Source organism: Lutra lutra, chromosome X, assembly GCF_902655055.1.
Source record: "Lutra lutra chromosome X, mLutLut1.2, whole genome shotgun sequence".
NCBI classification, from domain to species: domain Eukaryota; kingdom Metazoa; phylum Chordata; class Mammalia; order Carnivora; family Mustelidae; genus Lutra; species Lutra lutra.
The window spans coordinates 47,791,995-47,812,909 of record NC_062296.1 but is presented as its reverse complement, the minus strand read 5'-3'; the positions used below and the strand labels follow the sequence as shown (position 1 = coordinate 47,812,909).

The 20,915-nt window shown below is 37.0% G+C and overlaps 1 protein-coding gene across 4 annotated transcripts in view; it reads left to right on the top strand.

The window, feature by feature from the left end:
* The first annotated feature begins 6,491 nt into the window (after positions 1-6,491).
* CHIC1 (cysteine rich hydrophobic domain 1) overlaps positions 6,492-20,915 on the top strand; it is a 74,916-nt gene continuing 60,492 nt past the window's right edge. The window contains exons 1-2 of one of the 4 annotated variants that reach the window (XM_047716117.1): positions 6,492-6,933; positions 17,844-17,898. In XM_047716117.1, coding sequence (XP_047572073.1) covers positions 6,650-6,933; positions 17,844-17,898 — 339 coding nt within the window. In that variant the 5' untranslated portion in view covers positions 6,492-6,649. The remainder of the gene's footprint in view (positions 6,934-17,843; positions 17,899-20,915) is intronic. The other 3 variants (XM_047716115.1, XM_047716118.1, XM_047716116.1) reach the window with 3 other exon arrangements.

The window sequence follows — 20,915 nt, the reverse complement described above, 5'->3', positions numbered from 1 at the left end:
AATAATTAAAACATATGGTACTGACGTAAAAATAGACACATATAGAATAGAATAAAGAACCTAGAATTAAACCCCCCCATACATGGTAAACTGATATTTAATAAGGGAGCCAAGAATATCCAATATAGAAAATACAGTGTCTTCAACAACAAATGGTGCTGGTGAAATTGGATAACCACATACAGAAACATAAAATTGGACCCTATCTTACACCAGTCAGAAAAATCGGCCTGAAATAGATTAAAGACTTAAACATAAACTTAAAAACCATAAAACTTCTAGTAAGAAAACAGAGGGAAGAATCTCCTTGATTCTTTGGTCTTGGCAATTTTTTTTTGATATTACACCAAAAGCACAGGCAATAAAAGAAAAATAAGTAAGATTAGATCAAACTTAAAAGTTTCTGCATTGCAAACAAAAAAATCAACAAGATGAAAAGACAACCTACAGATGGAAAAAAATATTTGCCAACTATGTATCAAAAAGTAAACTATCAAAAAGTAAATAATGTATCAAATTATGTAAACACCAAAATTTTTCAAGTATTCATACAACTCCGTAACAAATAAAATTCTAATTGAAGAATGGGCAGAGAAACTACACAGATTTTTTTTTCCAAATAAGACATCCTAAAGGTCAACAGGTACACGAAAAAGTACTCAACATCACTAATCATCAGGAAAATACAAATCAAAACCACAGTGAGATATTATTACCTTACACTTATCAGAATAGTGGTCATCAAGAAGGCTAGAATTAAGAAGTATTGGCGAGGAAGCAAAGGAAAGGGAACCCTTGTACAGTTGGTGGGATTATAAAATTTGTTCAGCCACTATAGAGACTAGTATGGTAATTCCTCAAAAAAATTTAAAAATAGAAATAACATATAATCCAGTAAGCCCACTTCTGGGTATACATCAAAAAAGAAATGAAAACAGGTTACTGAAGAAATATATGTAGTCCCATGTTTATTGTAGTATTATTCAAAATAGCCAAAATATGAAAATATGTGTCCATCAATGGATAAGAGGATTAAGAAGATGTGGTGTATACACAATGGAATACTATTCCACCACGAGAAAAAAAGGGCTGAAATTCTGCCATTTGCTACAACCTAGATAGACTTTGAAGACATTATGCTATGTGAGATAACTCAGACAGAGGAAAACAAATACTGTATAGTATTTCTTATACATGAAATCTTTTTTTTAAAAAAGGTAAACTTGAAAACACAGAGAGTGGATTGATGGCTATGAGAGGCTGGGGAGTGGGGAAATGGGAGAAATATTGCTTAAGGTACATACTTGCAACTGGTAGGTAAGTAAAACCTGGAGACACAGTACAGTGAAAAAAACTGTATTATAAACACTGAAATTTCTAAGGACTAGGTTTTAATTGTTCTCACCACCAGAAGAAATGATAGTTATGTGCATGGCAGAGGTATTACCTAATGCTACAGTGGCAATCCTATTGAGATATAAATTTATCAAGTCAGTATGTTGTACACCTTAAACTTATACAACATTACATGTCAATTATATCTCAATAAAAGATTTTTTAATAAAATAAAGGAACAGAAAATACGATGCAAACAGTAACAATAAGAGAGATGGAGTGTCCATAGTAATATAAAAATATAAACCAACATTATTATTTGAGATAAAGAGGGGTATTTCATAATGATTAAGGATTAATTCATCAGGAAAATACAATAATTGTAAACATTTGTATCTAACAAAGGATACTATACAAAGCAAAAATTAATAAAAGTGAATAAAAATGGAAAATTCAGCAATAATAGCTGGAGACTTCAATGACCCATTCTAGGTAATGGACAGCAAAATGAGAATATCAAAAAGGATATAGAAAACATAAACAGAACTATAAGGTAGATATAACTGACAGTTTTAGAACAATCCAACCAATAACAACACAATATAAATTCTTCTCAAATGTACATAAAACTTTCCCAAAATAAATGATATGGTAAAACAACAAAACAAGTCTCTGGAAATTTAAAAGGATTTATATCATACAATTTATGTCCTCAAACTACACTGGAATTAAATTAGAAATCAACAACAGAAGAAAATTTAATTCAAATTGAAATTTTTAAATTGAAAATTAATTTAAGTTTTGGAAATCCTTAAAAAGGAACAGGCAGAGACAGAGAAAGAGAAAGGGGGAGGGAGAAAGAGAAGCAAAAAGAAGAGGAGAAGTGGAAGAAGAAGATAAAAGAGAGGGAGGGAGAAGATCCAGATTAGAAAGGAATAAATAAAACTGTGTTCATTCACAGATTACATAAATTTATATGTAGAAAACCCTAAGAATTTTACAGACACAAGCACAGACACACACACAGACACACAGTCTGCTTCTCCCTCCCGCTGCTCTTGTGCTCTCCCTTGCTCGCTCTCTGTCTCTCCCCCTCTCAAAAAAATAAATAAAATCTTTTTAAAAAAGATAACAGGAGGAATCCTTGTGGTGATGTAACTGGTCTTTATCTTGTCTGTGGTGGTAGTCATATGAACCTATGCCTATGGTAAAATTGCATAGAACTAAATTCACACACACATACACCCACACAAATGAATACATGTACAACTGTGGAACTCTGTAAGATGGGCAGATTGTATCATGTCAATTTTGTGGTTGTGATAGTGTACTATAGTTATGCAAGACGTTATCACTGGGAAATACTGAGTAAAGTGTAAACAGGACCTCTGTATTACTTCCTACAATTATATGTGAATCTTTAATTATCTTGAAAAAAAGCTTAATTTATAAATGGGCAAAATATTTGAATAGACATTTCATCAGAGAGGTATATAATGAAAAACAAGCACGCAAAAAGATGTTCAACATCATTAGTCATTAGAGAAATATAAAATAAACCTACAATGTGATACACTTCATTCCCACAAGAATAGCTCTAATAGGGGCTCCTGGGTGTCTCAGTGGATTAAAGCCTTTACCTTCGGCTCAGGTCATGATCCCAGGGTCCTGGGATGGAGCCCCACATCAGGCTCTCTGCTCAGCGGGGAGCCTGCTTCCCCCTGTCTCTCTGCCTGGCTCTGCCTACTTGTGATCTCTCTCTGTCAAATAAATAAATAAAATCTTTAAAAAAGAATAGCTCTAATAAAAAAGAACATAAAAGTTGTTGGAGAGAATGTGGAGAAAATGGAACTCTCATACATTTCCAGTTTAGAATGCAAACTGATCTACATTGAAAAACAGTTTGGCAGTTATCTTAAAATCAACACTCTTACCATATGACCCAGCAATTCCTCTCATAGATATCTACCCTTGAGAAATTAAAACCTATGTTCACACAAGGACATGTATGTGAATTTTCAAAGCAACATTTTCATAATATCCAAAATGTGGAAGCACACCAAATATCATCAATAGATGAATGGATAAACAAAATGTGATATACCTTTACAATGACACACTATTTATCAATTAAAAGGAATGAAGTACTTGTGCAAGACACAACATGGATAAACTTCAAAAAAAATATGCTAAGCAAAAGAAACTAGATATAAAAGACTACATATTGCATGATCCAATTTATTTGAAAATGACCAGAAAAGAAATCTTTAGAGACAAAAAGTAGATTAATTATTGCCTGGGGCTAAGGGTCAGAATGGGGAATGATTGAAAATGGAATAGTGATTTCTTTTGGGTGTGACAGAAATGTTCTAAGATTAGTTTGTAGTGATAGTTGTACAATTCTGTAAATTAACTAAAATCACTGAATTGTACACTTAGAGAAATAGAGTGAGTGAGAGAAAAGGAAGGAGGGAGGAGAGGACTCTTTTAAAAGTTACATTTCTTCTCAGATGTTCTAAGATTGAAACCCCCTCTGATGGTTACACCTATGACCTCTTGCCTCAAGTCCCCATCCATCAGAGAGGGCAATCACTCCCATGCCCTGCTTAGCTCATCAGACAGAAAGTTATATGGCCTGCTTTCTTCTCCACCCACTCCTAGCTTTAGTATTCTTGATGGTTGCTAAACTATCATTTAAAAATCATGTCACTCCTTGTGTTTACTCCTTGTGTTTAAAAAATGTGTTTTTCTCAGCTTGCCCAATTCCAAATTCTCCTATGGTTCATCAAAATAAATTACTTTCGGAATTAAAAATGCATTTTCAGCACAGTGTATATGCAAGAAAGCAGACCATATTTGTGAGTTTCTTCAAGCAATAGCACTGCTTTGTTCTTTTGACATCTGAGTAAATGTCAGAGACCACTCTCCATTTTGGCGGTATAATTTCCCCCTCCCTCTCCTTCTCTCCCATCCCCACAGCCATCATTTCTTCACTCTTACCATAGTTCCAGTATCTCACTAGCACTTATCACAAAGTCCACCCGTTATACTCCTTTCCCTTTCTCTCCTTCAAATATCCCTTCCTATCCTAATCCTGACTGGTGAAAAGGAGAAATTACCATATAAGTAATAATCAGCAAAATACTTCCCTCTAGTCAGTGACTTAGTGGACTTTTATGGATAATATAACATGTTTGGAAAATTTTTGGTATTGCCTATGACTTTTTTGCTTTTTGAAAGGGAAGAACTGCTCTGAAATATGGTTTTGATCTTAAGTCTAAAGTATTTCACTCCCATAAATGACATATGACAAGTTTTTATTAATATCCAAGTAAAGCAGATATATTGTATCTGCCCTATCAGAAGGCTCTTGTAAAATATTTTAGATTAGTAGGCAAAGTTCTCTATAGTATAAAAACTAACTTTTGTTGCTTATTGATAGTGTTGCAACATATTTTTAAAGTTCTAAAAATAAGGTATTGAGTACAAAACATTTTTTTCACCTTAATAACACAAACTTATTGATAATAATAGTTTGAACAGTGCTGCCTATAAAACTAATTTCTTCCCCCCTCATGCATCCTAAATGCTCTGTTTATATTGCTATACCACTAGAGTATACTCAAGTAATACTTAAATTAAAGTACAATTATGGGGTGCCTGAGTGGCTCAGTTGGCTAAGGGATTGACTCTTGGTTTCGGCTCAGGTCATGATCTCATGGGTCATGGGATGGAGTCCTATGTTGGGCTCCACACTCAGCTTGGAGTCTGCTTGAAGATTCCTTCCCTCTGCCCCTTCCCCTGCGCATTCTCTCTCTCTCTCAAATAAATGAATAAATCTTTAAAAAAATAAAGTGCAGTTATGTCTGTTTCCTCAGTCTCACCATCAAATTGGAATGGAGCTGTAGTGTAGCGTAAAGAGCAGTGAAGCTGATATTAAAATACCTGGATTAAAGGATTTGTTTTATTAATAAGCAGCTACATGACTTTACTGTCTTAATGATCCCCAAACTATGACAAGGATTTCTGTGCTGCTGCTAAGTATTAAATAGTTTGACACATGGATTGGAAACTCAAAATATGCGATCCCTACAACATTTTTGTGGGCATAGAGAAGATAGGAAAAAATATTTAAAATAAAAATTTTTAGACAAAATGTTACCACAGACCTTAACAAATTACTTGAACTTCCTGAGACTCAGTTTTGCCAGCTATAAAATAGATATGATGATGCTTACCTTATAGGATTTTTTAAGGGTTAACAGATACTGTACATGAAAGAGATTAGCTCAGTGTCTGGAAGATGGACAATATTAATTAATATTTCCTTAGGTTGGAATGCTCCCTCCACCCCCTCCATGGCCTTCTTCCCTGTTAAAAAAAAATACACACACAACTCCAAACTTCAAACACCTTTCAAGAAACAGCCTAGAAGGTACCACTCTACAAAGCCCTTCCAAACAACGTCAGGCAGGGTGGCCCTTTGGTTAAGAGTACTGGGCTTTTTGAAAAAAGAAGAGATTCCCAAGTTTAAAACCAGGTCCACCATTAATAACTTCATGACCTTGGGCACGTTACCTATACTCCGTGCATCTAGGTCTCCCATCTGTAAAGTGAGATCATTCTGGTACATATCCCATGCAGTTTTAAAGTATTAAATGAGATATACACAAAGAGTGCTTAGCACAGTCCCAGACACTAAGTCTTTTATTAAGTATTACAGTAGGAGTAGAAGTAGTAATACAAAGTTTCCTCTTCAGTAAAATGTTAATGAAAAATGCCTCCCAGGGTGGCAAAATTCTGATGCAAAAGTATTTTAAAGCGTCATGCTGAACAAACATGCGTAAGGGGTTGGTATATAGCTGGAGATATCTGGGGCAAAGTTCTAACATCACGTTATAGAATATGCATTCCCTGCACTGGGTGGGGGGGGTGTGTGGAAAATAATACTCACGACTAATTAATGGGAAATAAAGCCAGAAGATATGACCCCCGACTCCAAGCAGCGCAAGTCTAAAGAGTAGTATTAAGCACAGAACCCGCAGACCCGGCCTCGATAATTCCCCGGAGTTCACCTCTAACGCCCCCTTTCCTTTAGAGCCGCGCAAGCGTAGATTGATTTTGTTCCTCTCGCCTTCGTGCCCCCGCCTCCAACCCCCCCCCACCTCGTCCGCCTCAACACGCAGGCGCATCTCTTCAAATCCTGTCCCTACCCCCGCCCTCTTTCTCTTCATTTCGTTCCCCCTCCTCTTACAGCACCTCTGCAGGTTCAAACTCTGCTCCGTGAGGGTGGCGGCGATCGAGAGGTCACGTGATGAGCATCCTGCTGCCCAACATGGCGGAGTTCGACACCATCTCGGAACTGGAGGAGGAGGAAGAAGAAGCGGCAACGTCGTCGTCCTCGCCGTCGTCGTCGTCGGTATCGGGGCCCGACGACGACGAGGAAGATGAGGAGGACGAGGAAGAAGAAGAGGACGAGGAAGAAGAAGAGGAGGAGGAGGAGGAGACACCGCCCCCGCCTCGGGTAGTGAGTGAGGAGCATCTGCGGAGATATGCCCCCGATCCTGTATTGGTGCGGGGCGCCGGCCACATCACTGTGTAAGCAAGAGGGGCCATGGGGTTTGTAAACGCTGAGATTTGTCGACAGAGGAATGAGAAGGTGGTCGAGGGGCCTCTGGGGTGGGGGAGGGCTGACTGAGGCATACAGTTAGAAAAGGACACCAGGTCTAGATGGAGAAACCGAGGGAGATACGCGTAAAGGAAGTGAGGAGAATGCAAATGTGATGCACCAACATCAGGTAAAGAGTGAGTATAGGACAGAGAGGCTAGAGGTTTGAGAGCCAGAGGGATTGGAGTAGAGCTTCTGTATATGCCCGCAAGTAAATAGTCTTTAAACTGCAGGATGTACCAGAGGATTCTTTGCGGCTAAGACTGGTGTGTAGTGGAACACGGTGACTGCTGTGACATGTTATAAGACCTAGGCTTGGATTCTTCCAAACAGAAATATGACATGTTTCATGAATAATATTAAAATATATCCACCCACCCACATATTCCTTCATCCATCCTTCCTATCTAATACTTATATGAATGAATATAATAATCCTTTCCATGTCTTGATAATTCATTCTGACATTCATTAAATATCACACAATTAGAAGTTCAGATTAAGAGGTAGTTGTGAAACGTAAAGGAGCAATAGATTGAGAGTGACGACTCTTGGAACTTAGTCCCAGTTTTGCTTCTTACTGGCTCTGTGACCTTGCTCAGGTTACTTCCTATTTCTGGGCCTTAATTTCTCCATCTGTAAAAATGAGGCGTGTGGGGTAAATGGTTTCCAAAGCCTTTCACCTCTGAGATGAGATACTCACAGGAGATTTTGTATGCCCAAACATTAAATATGCAGATATGAAATACTTACATAAATTATTCCCCCAGGAGCTGAGGTTTTATTCCCAATATTCGTCCCCCTCCTTATTTTCTAACACTCAGAAAACAGAGGAGGAACAAGGAAACAGAATTTAAGTTAATAGAAACTTATTTGTGGTACTTTTCACACAATGGTGGTGAAGTACTTATCAACCTATTTTCAGTTAAAAGCAAAGCGCTGACACTTGCCATATCTAGGGCCTTGTGATAGTTATAATGCCCCACCCAGCTTAAAAATTCTGAATTAGGAGTGTGAAGTAGTAGTGCTGGAAGAAGCTATTGGTATTAACTGAAGCCAAAACCTGAAAAGCTGCAAACCAGTACTTGAACCACTAACCAATGTATATAGTTTGGAAAATTATTTAGTTGTGTTGTACACATTCTCTCAACTGAAAAGCACATTTGATCTTAAATGTCTGAGATCTGAAAAAAACATTAAATGTTTAGGAGAAAGTTTTATTGAATCTGAAAAACTGGCCTTTCTATGGTAGTGAAACTTTCGCGGTATCAGGTAAAGTATGATCCTTATGAAGTAGTTAATCTAATTCTGAAACATCTAAAATAATCAGCTTCCGTTAAATTTTTTCTGGCATGTGAGTGTTAGAGTTGTCCTATCTGAATGAAATATTTCTTATTCTCTCCTACCTCTTATTTTTTCCATTCTCTGTGCAGTCATCTCTTCTATACAGGACTTTGTTTCTTTTCTAAGTTTAAAATTTGAGAACCATTGGTTCGAACTCAGTATATCTTAAGCCATCATTTTCCTTCCCCACATTGGTTGTGCATTCCAGTTGCCGCATTTCTGATCCTGATACCACCACTCTAATCTTCTGGGGTAGTATTTCAAATCCTTGAGTCATTTTTTTTAAAGATTTTATTTTTATTTATTAGGAAGACAGATAGCGAGAGCAGAAACACAAGCAGGGGTGGTGGGAGAGGGAGAAGCAGGCCCCTTGCAGAGCAGGAAGCCCAATTTGGGGCCATCCCAAGACCCTGGGATCATGACCTGAGCAGATGCTTAATGACTGAGCCATCCAGGCACCCCTCCTTGAGTCATTTTAACTCTTCCTTTTCCTTGACTTGTCAAGTGCCACTCTATCCCAGAATTATATCATCATATATTTGAAATGTCTATTAAACTTTTTGTTTTCTCTATTTCTGCTGGCACTACCCTAGTTTAGGTTGCCATCAACTCCTGCTTGAATTATTGTCACAGTCTGCCACTTCTTTCCACTCCAATACATTCCGCATGCTGGTGCCAAACTAATTTTCTTAAAACAGAGTTTAATCATGTCACTTTCCTACTGAAAAACCTGCACTAGATCTTAATTAGATCTGAATTCTTATGCTCTCTTCTTCCAGCCTCAGAGGTCAAAGAGTTCCTTCACTTGTCCAAAGTTCACTGCTTCACTTGTACTTTCTGTACCCTTCTTTTCCAGCCTCCCAAATCTTGCTCCATCAGGTAGCCCCATCTCTCTAATATTACCTCTCTGCATCAGCCTATAAACATATTCATATCTTCTCTCTTTCTTTAAAAACAAAATAAGAGCTTTCCTAGACCTATGTTCCCCTTTAGCTACTGTCTTGTCCTTCCTTTCCTCTCCAGATTTCTTAAGAGTAGCTACAGTCACCATACCTCTTTCCTTTTCACTCCTCTGTAACCTGGATTCTGCCACCTTGACCACAGCCCAAGGGGTGGGGAAGAACTAGCCTTGTTAAGAGCACCATGACCCTCTTGTTGCTACGTTTTTTTAAAAGATTTTATTTATTTATTTGACAGACAGAGATCACAAGTAGGCAGAGAGGCAGGCAGAGAGAGAGGAGGAGGAGGAAGCAGGCTCCCTGCTGAGCAGAGAGCCCGATACAGGGCTCGATCCCAGGACCCTGGGATCACGACCCGAACCAAAAGCAGAGGCTTTAACCCACTGAGCCACCCGGGCGCCCCATGTTGCTACATTTATGGGCATTTTTCATTCTCTTTATGGTCCTCTCTGCTGTATATGACACTTATAACGACTCCCTCTTTTTTGGAGGCTTCTATTCTAGGGGCCGCAAACACACACACCTTCAGAGGTGATAGAGGTCATAGAAAATGGTGCACCATGAGTAATGGGGTCTCAGTTGAACTAGAAGGTAGTATATGTTTTGCCTAAAGGTATTCAAATTCTGATGTAAAAACATTTTGCCAGTCAAACAAACCTAAGAATTCCTTGGCCACTTCACTCTCCTTGGTCTCCTGTATTTTTCTGGCGATTATTTAACTCTCTCATTCATGGACTTCTCTTACTCTTTTGACCCTTGAATACCAGTGGTCTCTGAGTTTGTTCTCAACCTACTACTCTTCTCATTCCCTATTCTGCCTAGATGATCTCATCGTGATTCTCATGGTTTCAATTATCTGACATCTCCCAAATATTTATCTCTGTGCCACACTTTGCTGAGACTTTCACCTGGGCTTCCTCGCCTGACAGCCCACTGTCATCCTAAATTCTGCATATTCAAAACAGAATTTATCCCCCCCACCAACCAATCCCCTTATGCCTCCATCCCAACCCCTCAAAAAAAAAAAAAAAGTCCCTCCTGTTCCTGTTTTCCATCTCAGTTCAGTATACTTCCACCTATCTCATTATTGATCCTTGGTTCCTCTTTCTCACTTATATTTATCAGCAAGTATTAATAATATATGTCCTAAAAATTTCTTCTTTTTCTCCCTACCGGCACTTCCCTGATTCGAGCCCCTTTTACCACCCTAACCAATCAACTTGTCTTCATCCTTGTCAACTTCACATCCATTTCCCAGCCTGCTGCTAGATTGAGATGCCATTTTACTGCCCAAGACCATTCTGTGATTTTCCCTTTATCCACAGGATAGAATCTAAGCTCCATACATGGCTTAAAGAACTGGACCCTGCCTATCTATCAGCCTAATCTGCTGACATTTCCCCTTATGGCTTATATTTTCCTGTTCCTAGCATGCTATTTCTTATTTCTTTGCCTTTGCTCAAGCTAGGACCTCCACCTAGAATTCCAGTACCCACTGCCCTTACCCCAGCTCTCCATATATCACCGCCTCCTGCAAGTCTTCTCTGCCCCCACTAAATTGTAAGCTGCAATAGCAGTAACAATTTTTAGTGCCCTCTGAATCCTCATGGCCTAGCACAGTGCTTGCCCTGAAGTAGACAATCAGTAAAAGTGAGTTGAAGGAATATTGGTTCACTTTAGTAACACTCAGTATTCCTACCATAATGTATGCTATATTTTAGGCCCTCAACAAATACCAGTTACTTGAATCATGCTGTGGAGAGTACTTCTGATTCTGAGCAAAGATCAATATGGGTACAGTAATATCACCAGTCCCAGTGATGAGGATTATGAGATGGCCTTACCTCTGATATCTTTGTTAAGGCATCAGAATACCCCTATTTCTATCATCTTAGCATATTGGCTTTCTAGTTACTTTTAAAAGATGCTAATCTTTTAACATGGAATTAATTATAATTTTTTAAGAAATAGAATGGGCTAACCACACTAATTGTAATTCCAGTTCTAAGATGATGAGGATGAATGGATATTTGGGGATTTTTTTCCAAATTAAAAAATATATGGCAAAATTAACTCTACAGTTTTGAGTTTATAGAAACAGACACAATAAAATGCCTCTTGGAAATACTAAGTGTTTTAGAGATACTATACATCTGAGTGATATAACTTAGTATCTACTACTTTTCTTCTTAGTGTTTCTAGGATAAGTATTTGGATCCAGTGTATTGAAATACAAGGATAATTATATCTCATGAGATCTTTTATTTATAGGCATTATCACACTCTGTTTTTAAAGATTTTATTTGTTTATTTGAGAGAGAGAAAAAGCACGAGAAGGGGGAGGGTCAAAGAGAGAAGCCGACTCCCCACTGAGCAGGAAGCCTGATGTGGGACTCAATCCTGGGACTCCAGGATCATGACCTGAAACGAAGGCAGTCGCTTAACCAACTGAGCCACCCAGGCACCCTGTCACATTCTTTATAGTACTTAAAACATACAGGGGTGCCTGGGTGGCTCAGTCAGTTAAGCATCTGCCTTTGAATAAGGTCATGATCTTGGGGTCCTGGAATCAAGCCCCGCATTGGGGTCCCTGCTCAGAGGGGAGTCTGCTTCTCCCTTTCCTTCTGCCCCTTCATCCCCTGTCACCCATTTCTGTACCCATTCTCTCTCTCTCTCAAATAAATAAAATCTTTTTAAAAATGAACATACAGATACTTACCCTTCATAGTAGATCTGTATAGAAGTTAGTAGTGATGATAGGTTACCAGTTCTTATAAAATTGTCTCACTAAAATTAATCTATGAGCTAAAGTTATTCCATATAGAATTGAAAAAGATGGCCAAGTTTGCCAAACAGTGCATTTCTCCAAAAACTTGGACAGCAATTATTATACTTAGACTATAATTATTGATACTTCTCAGGTCAGTTAATGGAATGCCTTTTCCATAAACAGTTGTCTTTGAGGAATTACAGTGATGCATTGTTAATATGTGTTTGTATAAGGTAAATATTTTATAAGATTTTAGAATGGGGAAGCTATGGTAACTTGCTATTTTACAGTGTGGCAAGACATTATTATTTTCATATAAAATATTAAAGAGATTTAACTATAATATTTTTGAAAATATCTTTGAATTTCATAGCATAGACTTTTCTTTTTCATGGTATAGTAAATAAAGTTCAATGTATACACTAAAGAATTGTTACTGTAAGTACATAGTTTTCTAGTAAAATCATGTTTCTTAATGGCAGAATTTTACTTGTTTTATCTGTTTTTTTAAGCAACCTGAACACATAAACTTTCATTTGTATAAGGTTTTCAAAGTCTGGTGTGTAGCCATTTCCAAAAAGATTAAAAGCAATGAGGATGTGGGGAGGGAGAGAGAAGGGAAGAGCAACTAAGAGGACCCACCCTTCTTTGTCTCAGTTTCCTTTACTCCAAAGAATCATCCAAGAAATTAAAAATTTGAAGACACTTGACAGATAAAATGCAGTCATTAGGAACCACCAGCTAGGACAGCTTCAAACACAGAATAGGCTCTATATTTAATGAAGTTGATAAAATGGACAGTGTGAGAAGTTCCCAAGTGCTCATTTATCTAATGCTGGAAAATCCCCACATCTTGGCTAATGCCTATCACTAATCAATAATGGGTAGGTGATCTTGTCTAACCTCTGTGGACTCACAGTTCTTAGTAGTTTGTTTATGAAACAGAGCTGAGGTGTTTATTCAGCAGCAGCCATTTCAACATTTTCCTAGTAGCTATAAAGTGAAATGTATGCCCAAGGTTATTTGAGTTAAGTATTTTTTTTAAGTGCTGAGTTTCTAATGAAAAAAGATAAATCTCTGGTTGGCAAGAATCGGATTGTTACTGCCTTTTAGCTAAAATTCTGAGAGTATATCAAGCCTAGTTTGCTTATATTTATACCTTTTGAAAATATATGTGTGTGTGTGTGTGTGTGTGTGTATGTGCATACACATACATACACATGTTAAAGTAGTATTTTAAAAAGTAAAATGACACTTTCCTTACCATATTTAATATACTTTTTATATTTTAGAAAAGACAATCCCTTTTTATATTAAAGTAGAATATTGGTAATTTGAATATAGCAAGTATATATTGAGAGCTTGAGCACTGGTGTATGCACTATGAAAAATACAGGAGAAAAGTGAAGTATAAACCTTGCTTTATAAAACTAACAGGAAAATTGCTTTCAAGATATCTCTATAGCAATAGAGCAGCAAAGAATAATGGGAAATATTTTATTAGCTATCAAATTATATAGTACAGATTAGAAACCGCTGTGAGCATTCAGAGAAAAAGGAAATCCATAAAAGCTTGAACATTGAAGGTATTACAGCAGGGGTTGGGACTTGACTTGAGCCTTGAAGATTGCATAGGATTTAAACTAGGGAAGGGAAGCAAGAGGAACCACCTGAGCAAAGACAATAGCCAATATGGCTCTTGTAGTGGAAGGGAAGGAATCATTATGAGAATGATTTCAAAGGAACAAATATCAGGATTTGGTGCCACCTCAGAGCAAGCAAGGTGCAAAAAATAAGGGAGGGAAGGTGCAAAACCAATACCAAGGTCTAGGTTAAAGAGAATTCAATGTGTCATTGATAGATATGAAAAATTTGAAAGGGGGGGCCTTGTTTCCAATAAAGAGATAACATTTAATTTTAGACATGTTTTACTTGAGATGGTATTGTTTTTGGTAAGATATAGTAATCAAAATTTTTAGTATGCAATTAGAGATCAAAGAATATTGGAAAATGCAGAACTAGAGATACAGATTTGGTGGTAATCAGCATAGAAGGGTTATCAAAGCTACGAAACATAGAGGGACTGTTAAAGTTCACTTACAAAGACAAGCAGATGACTAAAAGCCAAATTTTTGGAAAAGGCAAGAATGTTAGAGGAGAGTAGAAGGATGGGAGAGTGTTAGGGAGTGACCAAACAGTGCGACAAAGCTGCAAAGTAAAGGGAAAATGTTCTAGGAAGAGAATATGTAATTGGCAATAAATAAGACATGATGAACTTGTCTTTCTGAATAAATTTACTCAGTGAGAGATTATTTTCAGTAAAGTGACAGCATTATAAGGGAAATTATAAACAGTTAAGAAAGGAGGGAATATTAAGGAAATGGAAACAAAGTTCACTTGCTCAGTGGTAAATGCAAAGAGAATAGCAAAGCTGGGGCTACAGTTGAACTAGTATGTGGTTTATCTTCCCCTCTCCTCAGGCAGGAGTCATTTTGGAGTGGTGCTGGTCCTTGCCAGGGCTGCTTGCAGGATAAAATGTGCCAGGAGCTGCTTTGGACGGATGCGTGCCTAGTGGGGTAGGTTGGATGGGGTAGATCCACAGGAGAACACAGAAGCAGAGTGTGTGGTGTTAGCAAGGTAGGTGGAGAGTGTTCTCCCTGATTCCTGCAGGTGTCTTGGTATCTAGGCTGGGGATAGGATGGAGGTGGGGTTGGCACCCACCAGCTCTTTTGTTCTTGAAGAAGTCTCCTAAAGATCCCTGCCCTTCCAGCACACATTCTGAGATTAGTAAATAAATCTCCTTTCTGTATACCCAGATCCTTTTTAAATTTCTGTTTCAATGTTTTTATCTCAGCAGTGTTGTTGTTAGGCTGTCTCTTTAAGGGCTTAGTTTCCTGTTGCTCTCTCGCTCTCCAAGAGCTAAGCCTGCTGATTTTTTTTAATTTATTTTTTTAAGAGAGAGAGAGAGAGCACACGCATGCGCAAGGGGAGGGGCAGAGGGAGAGAGAGAATCTTAAGCAGGTTCCATGCTGAGCATGGAGCCCAATGTGGGACTCAGTCTTACAACCCTGAGATCATGACCTAAGCTGAAATCAGGAGTTGGATACTGAACAGACTGAGCCACCCAGGTGCCCCATAAGCCTGCTGATTTTTAAATACCCAGGGTTAAGCCCTACTGCATTTCAAAGCCAAATATTATGGGGACTTGTCTTCCAAGTCCAGGTTCCTGGTGGGGGGGTGGTTGGTGGGGGTCTGCTCCTCTCCCTTCACAGTGCTTGTGATGTCCCTTCCATTTGTGGTTAGTGCCACCAGGAGCTTGAGTCCTGACCATGTTTCTACACTTCCTACCCTTTGTGTGACTTATTCTCTTCAGTTAACTGGAAAGTCTGCTGTGCAGTCTTTGGGTGGTTTTCTGTGTTCATTGCACTGATGTGGCTGTTATCTAGGGTGTATCTGTGGAATGCGGTGGACTTGGGAATCCTCCTACTCTGCCATCTTCCCAGACTCTAAATCAAGAACATGTTATTGACATTGCATCCAAAAGGCATTTAGACAAGATATGGAAATAGAGCTCTACTTTAAAGTGTATAATGTCTCCTTTTAAAAATGAAACCTATTATCTGTTACTGTGTTACACAATAAGAATTTACTCTTTGTGGAATAATGAATTAAATTATATCTTTTTGAGATCATCTTTTACACATCAAAAGAATCAAACGTTTGGTCAGACGTTTTTCTACCTTTTAGATAGTGATGAGGTCACTATTTAGCTACATATAACTGAAATGAAGGATGTTTCTTGCTCTCTTATATATTGGTCATGTTATTGAATGCTGAGTTAGTACATAGTTGCAAATATATATTTAATACTGGAGTGTCAGTTTCTCAAAGAGCACATGAAATTTGCCATAAAAATTCATGTACAGGGGTATACTATCTTATTTTTTTTTTGAAGATTTTATTTATTTATTTTATAGAGATCACAAGTAGGCAGAGAGGCAGGTAGAGAGAGGGGGGAAAGCAGGCTCCCTGCTGAGCAGAAAGCCCGATGTGGGGCTCCATCCCAGCACCCTGAGATCATGACCTGAGCCAAAGACAGAGGCTTAATCCACTGAGCCACCCAGGTGCCCCTATACTATCTTATTTTCCAGTTTGGCTGTATCCTGTGTTCAGGTATAGACTTAAAGGAAACATTATTATGAGAACATTATTATGTTCTCATTACGTATTACATATACTGATACCTAGAGAAGTAATTATTTTTAAATGAAGTTAAGATCTTTTTATGGTTGCTAATTAATTGTCCCAAATATCTTAAAACATAGAATTTGTTGTTTTAAAATATATTTTAAATACACAAGAGTATACACACACACACACACACACACACACACACACACACACACACAGCTGTGTACCTTGCTACTAGCTGCTAAGTATAGAGAATTTTTGTGTTTAAGATGTGCTTGTGTTCCAGAAAAGGAGCTATTAGCATAAATGATACAAGGAGAATATGGTATTCCCACATAGTTTTAATAAGACATTTGGATTCTTACATGTCTTTAATGTGACCGTAAGACTAAAGGGCCATAAATCAGTTGAATCAAACAGTATTGTAGCTTATTATTAAACAAACTTTTATTAAATACCTACTAGATTACTTTATGCTACTAAGCAAAAAGATGAATAAGTCATAGTTTCTGCTTGCAAAAAGCTGAGTACAGGACAGAAAGAACTTAGGGATCAGCATTTGAATTTTGGTCCTCCCCACCTTACTAGATATATGACTTTGTGCAAGTCTTTTAGTTACTTTTTGAAAAAAAAAATTTCTGCGTGTCAGCTTCCTTGTCTTTAAGAGGGCGATGACAGTACTAGTCTTTCAGGGTTGTAAACTTCAGAAGTAACATATTTATCTAGCGCAGTGTCTAACCCATGGCAAATTGTTACTGTTATTGCCTACCTCACCAAGAATTCTCAATAAATATTCCTGTTTTGTTTTTTTTTTTTAATTTTTACTTACAACCCATCATCTACTATACTATACTATACTACACTATAAAATTATAGTTACTATGCTATATCATCTGAGGATGGTATACAGGATGATATGCAGGAAGTGACCTTTGTTATCCCTACTGAAACCAACAAGTAGGTGATTGAAGGCTCATAAAATTCATCTTAACTTCTGAAAACAGATTTCAATGATCTTACTTGAGTCAGAGCTTTCAAGGCTGAGACCTGTTTTCTGAAAACAAGTTGAGCATATACGTGAAAGCCATTCATAAAGATCAACCTTTGAGTATCTGAATACTAACTGATCATAAGTTTTTGAGCTACAGCTCCAAAGGTTACATTAGTCTTTATTAGGAAAATTTTCATATATGCATAAAAGTAGAAAGAATAGGATTATCCACTCCTACATACTACCAATCAGCCAGTTTTAAAAGTTACCAACTAAAATGGGTTTTAACAGAAACATTTCAGTCAAAAATCTTATTTCCAGCTCTTATTTGTTATTATTTAATCCCATATCATGCATGGATGTAATTAGAATACTACTTTAACATTTGCACCATAAGTTTTTTTTTACTATTAATTCAGATTAATAGTCAAAGATTTGTTTTCTATAAATACCATAACATTATTTTTAGGACACATTTTTAAATCACAACATCAAACAAAAAATGCAAGCCTTTGTTAGTTAAAAAGGGAGGGGGTAAAGAGTTAAATATGCTGGGTAGAATATATTTTGTTCTTTGTTTTTAAGGTTTGGCTTGAGCAACAAGTTTGATACTGAATTTCCCTCAGTTCTAACAGGGAAGGTAAGTGAGAGTTTGCTTTGAACTTTTCAATTCTAAAAGCATTGTTTTATAGTTTATTCAGTATTATGACAAATACTTTGGCTCCCTGGTATTGATAATAACAAGAGGCCAGGGTACTTGGAAGCTGTGTCATTACTGATAAAGCTGTCACTATGACTACTGGCCTATGACCATTTATCTTGCTCATTGTCCATTAATGCCAGCTATTAATTGCTTATCTGTTCAGTTTTTCCGATTTTGACCTTTATTCTCAGCACTAGTAGCTATAATTGTTTTCATTTAGGTCCGTAATCCCAGTGTTCTTTAGAGTTAACAAAGTTATCATTGTTTAACTTTGTATCACTCTATTATTTTTAAAAGTGTCCTGCAGTATGATTTGTTACACATCAAAAGAATCAAGTGTTTGGTCAGACGTTTTTCTACCTTTTAAATAGTTTGAGTTTCTAAAATTGGACTCGCTGCAATAAATTACTACTTTTCTGTTCTCTGGTTCCTCTATATTCCGTGGTATCTTCACACTTCAGGTTCAGCATTCAAAGACTTTTTAGGATTTGAGACTAAGTTTAGAAAATTCTCTTACAACAGTAATGCTAACTTCTAGGCCCAAAGAAAAAGGCTTTGACTAAGGCAAAAAGTTGCTTACACATGTTTGTTACTTGAGGAAATATACAAGAAAGAGAAAAGCCATTATATTACAAAATACTCAGTAATTCCCAAATGGTTAATAGCTGAATGCTAGATAGGTGAAATGATGACTTGGGGTTAAGAGAAATTAACTTTTTGTATTTTGAAACCTGTAATTTAATACTATTCTGTACAATTTTATTACTAGAACAATGCTACTTGTCAGTATAGATTTGGTCAGATTTTAAAATCATTCCATTCCCTAAAGGGCCTTTATGCAATTTATTGTTAAATTTTGTCATAATGTTAGTGAGAAAAGCAAGGTACAAATCCTTGTCTACAGTATGTATAATAAAGGGGGAGAAATAAGCACATTAATAATTGTATAAAGAAATTCTAGAAGACTGCACATGGAACTAAATAAAAGTGGTGACCTTGATGGGAGAAGGAGAATGAGATAGGTGGAGGCAAGGATAAGGATAAGACCATTTTTGGTATTTTGGTATTTAGTATTATTTTGATTTTTGAACCACGTCACTGTGTTACCTATTCAAACCTGAATTTGCTTTAATTTGTCTGCTCATTCTACACTCTCTGAGAATGGGATAAAATGCATCTAATATTGGCTCCTTTTTGTCATGATACATTTTCTAGCTGCTTGCTTTTCACTTTTGGCCTACTCTCAGAGCATTATTCAGAGGTCGGTAGGGAGCAAAAGACAGCAGAGCTATTTCATTTCACAGGAGTTCTCACTAGAATTGTAAAAAATTCTATTTGATTTAACCCTGAAAGATATTTTATACTTTATTTGCTTCCTTTACCCCCTGAAAAATGGGAGCTAGCTAGAGACAGTATAGAGTAGTTAAACTTTGAAATCAGATCTGGGTTGGAATACAAGGTCTGTCACTTACTGTCTTTGTGGCCTTGAGAGAGCCACTTCTTTGAGCCTCAGTTTTTATGTGACTAGTACTTCATTTCTTATTGTAAGGATTAAACGAAAGAACATATGTAAAACTTCGAGTATATTGTCAGGTACTTACTAGCTTCCCAGTGTAAGGTTTTTTTCCCCACCAGTGTATCCCAGTTTCATCCTGATTATTTATTTCTCCAATTTTTTCTTACCAGCTTTCAATTTTTAATTGCTTTTTCTACTTTTACATTCTTTATCTGAGTAACAGTTTATTGACTGGTCCCACCAGTAATCTGTCATTTTTAAACTGTTGACCTTTTCTGTCTCTCCTTATGTATACTGTCAAATCATTCTATATAATAAGCAAGTGGAAATAGTCCCTGGCTAAGTTAACAGAAGATATATGTCCATTTACATTTTTAGGGTACAAAGAGCCCTCTGGTTTGATGTTTTGGCCTCACTCTCTAGAATGTTCTACCTTCCTATCCTGATCATTTAGAATAATTTGCAAATTGAAGCAGCAGTTCAAACTTAGATTTGTTTTATATGAATTAATCATATATGTTTTCTCCAAAAGAAAAAAATAGCTGTGGAAAAATCCCTTGAATAATAATGTGTTTGTGGAAAGATGACAAATTCAGTATTAAAGAGAATGTGAACTAAAGCATCTCCAAGGGAAAACTTGTGCTTTGTGTTTCCCTGGTGCTGCTGCATGTGTTGTCTGGGCAGTTACATTCAGTTTTATTACTGGTTTGTTTTTTAAAAGTTTGAATTACAAGTCCAAGGATTTCTAGAAAATGAATATCAAAAAAAAAATGTCAGAGCATAGAGTTTACAGGCACAAAATGTATCCATCTTTGAAATGGGCTGGTTTTATATGCTCAAGGAATACTTAGAATATTTCTTCATATTTCTTTCCAAGCCTTTTAAAACTAAAAACTCCATCATTGAAAAAGGTAGTACAGTCTTTTTAAACTAGAATAAGAATATTAAGCTGCAATCTGAATATGAGCTTTTTTAAAGATATCCTTTCTCTTCAGGTGACCATTTCTATAGCACATATCAATGATTGGGTATTCTAGTGTGCATTATTTTAAGTGGACAGGATTTCTCATATATTAAATGAGGCATAAATGATACCGATATTTTTTTCTTAATTTAGTTTTTAGTGATGAAAACAACACCAACAGGAATTCTGAAAGTCTGATTTTTAAAAGCTACATGGTGGTAACATTAATTTTATTCACTTTTCTTTTTTTTTTTTATAATTTTTTTTTATTTTTTCAGCATAACAGTATTCATTATTTTTGCACCACACCCAGTGCTCCATGCAATCCGTGCCCTCTACAATACCCACCACCTGGTGCCCCCAACCTCCCACCCCCCACCCCTTCAAAATTCTCAGATCGTTTTTCAGAGTCCATAGTCTCTCATGGTTCACCTCCCCTTCCAATTTCCCTCAACTCCCTTCTCCTCTCCATCT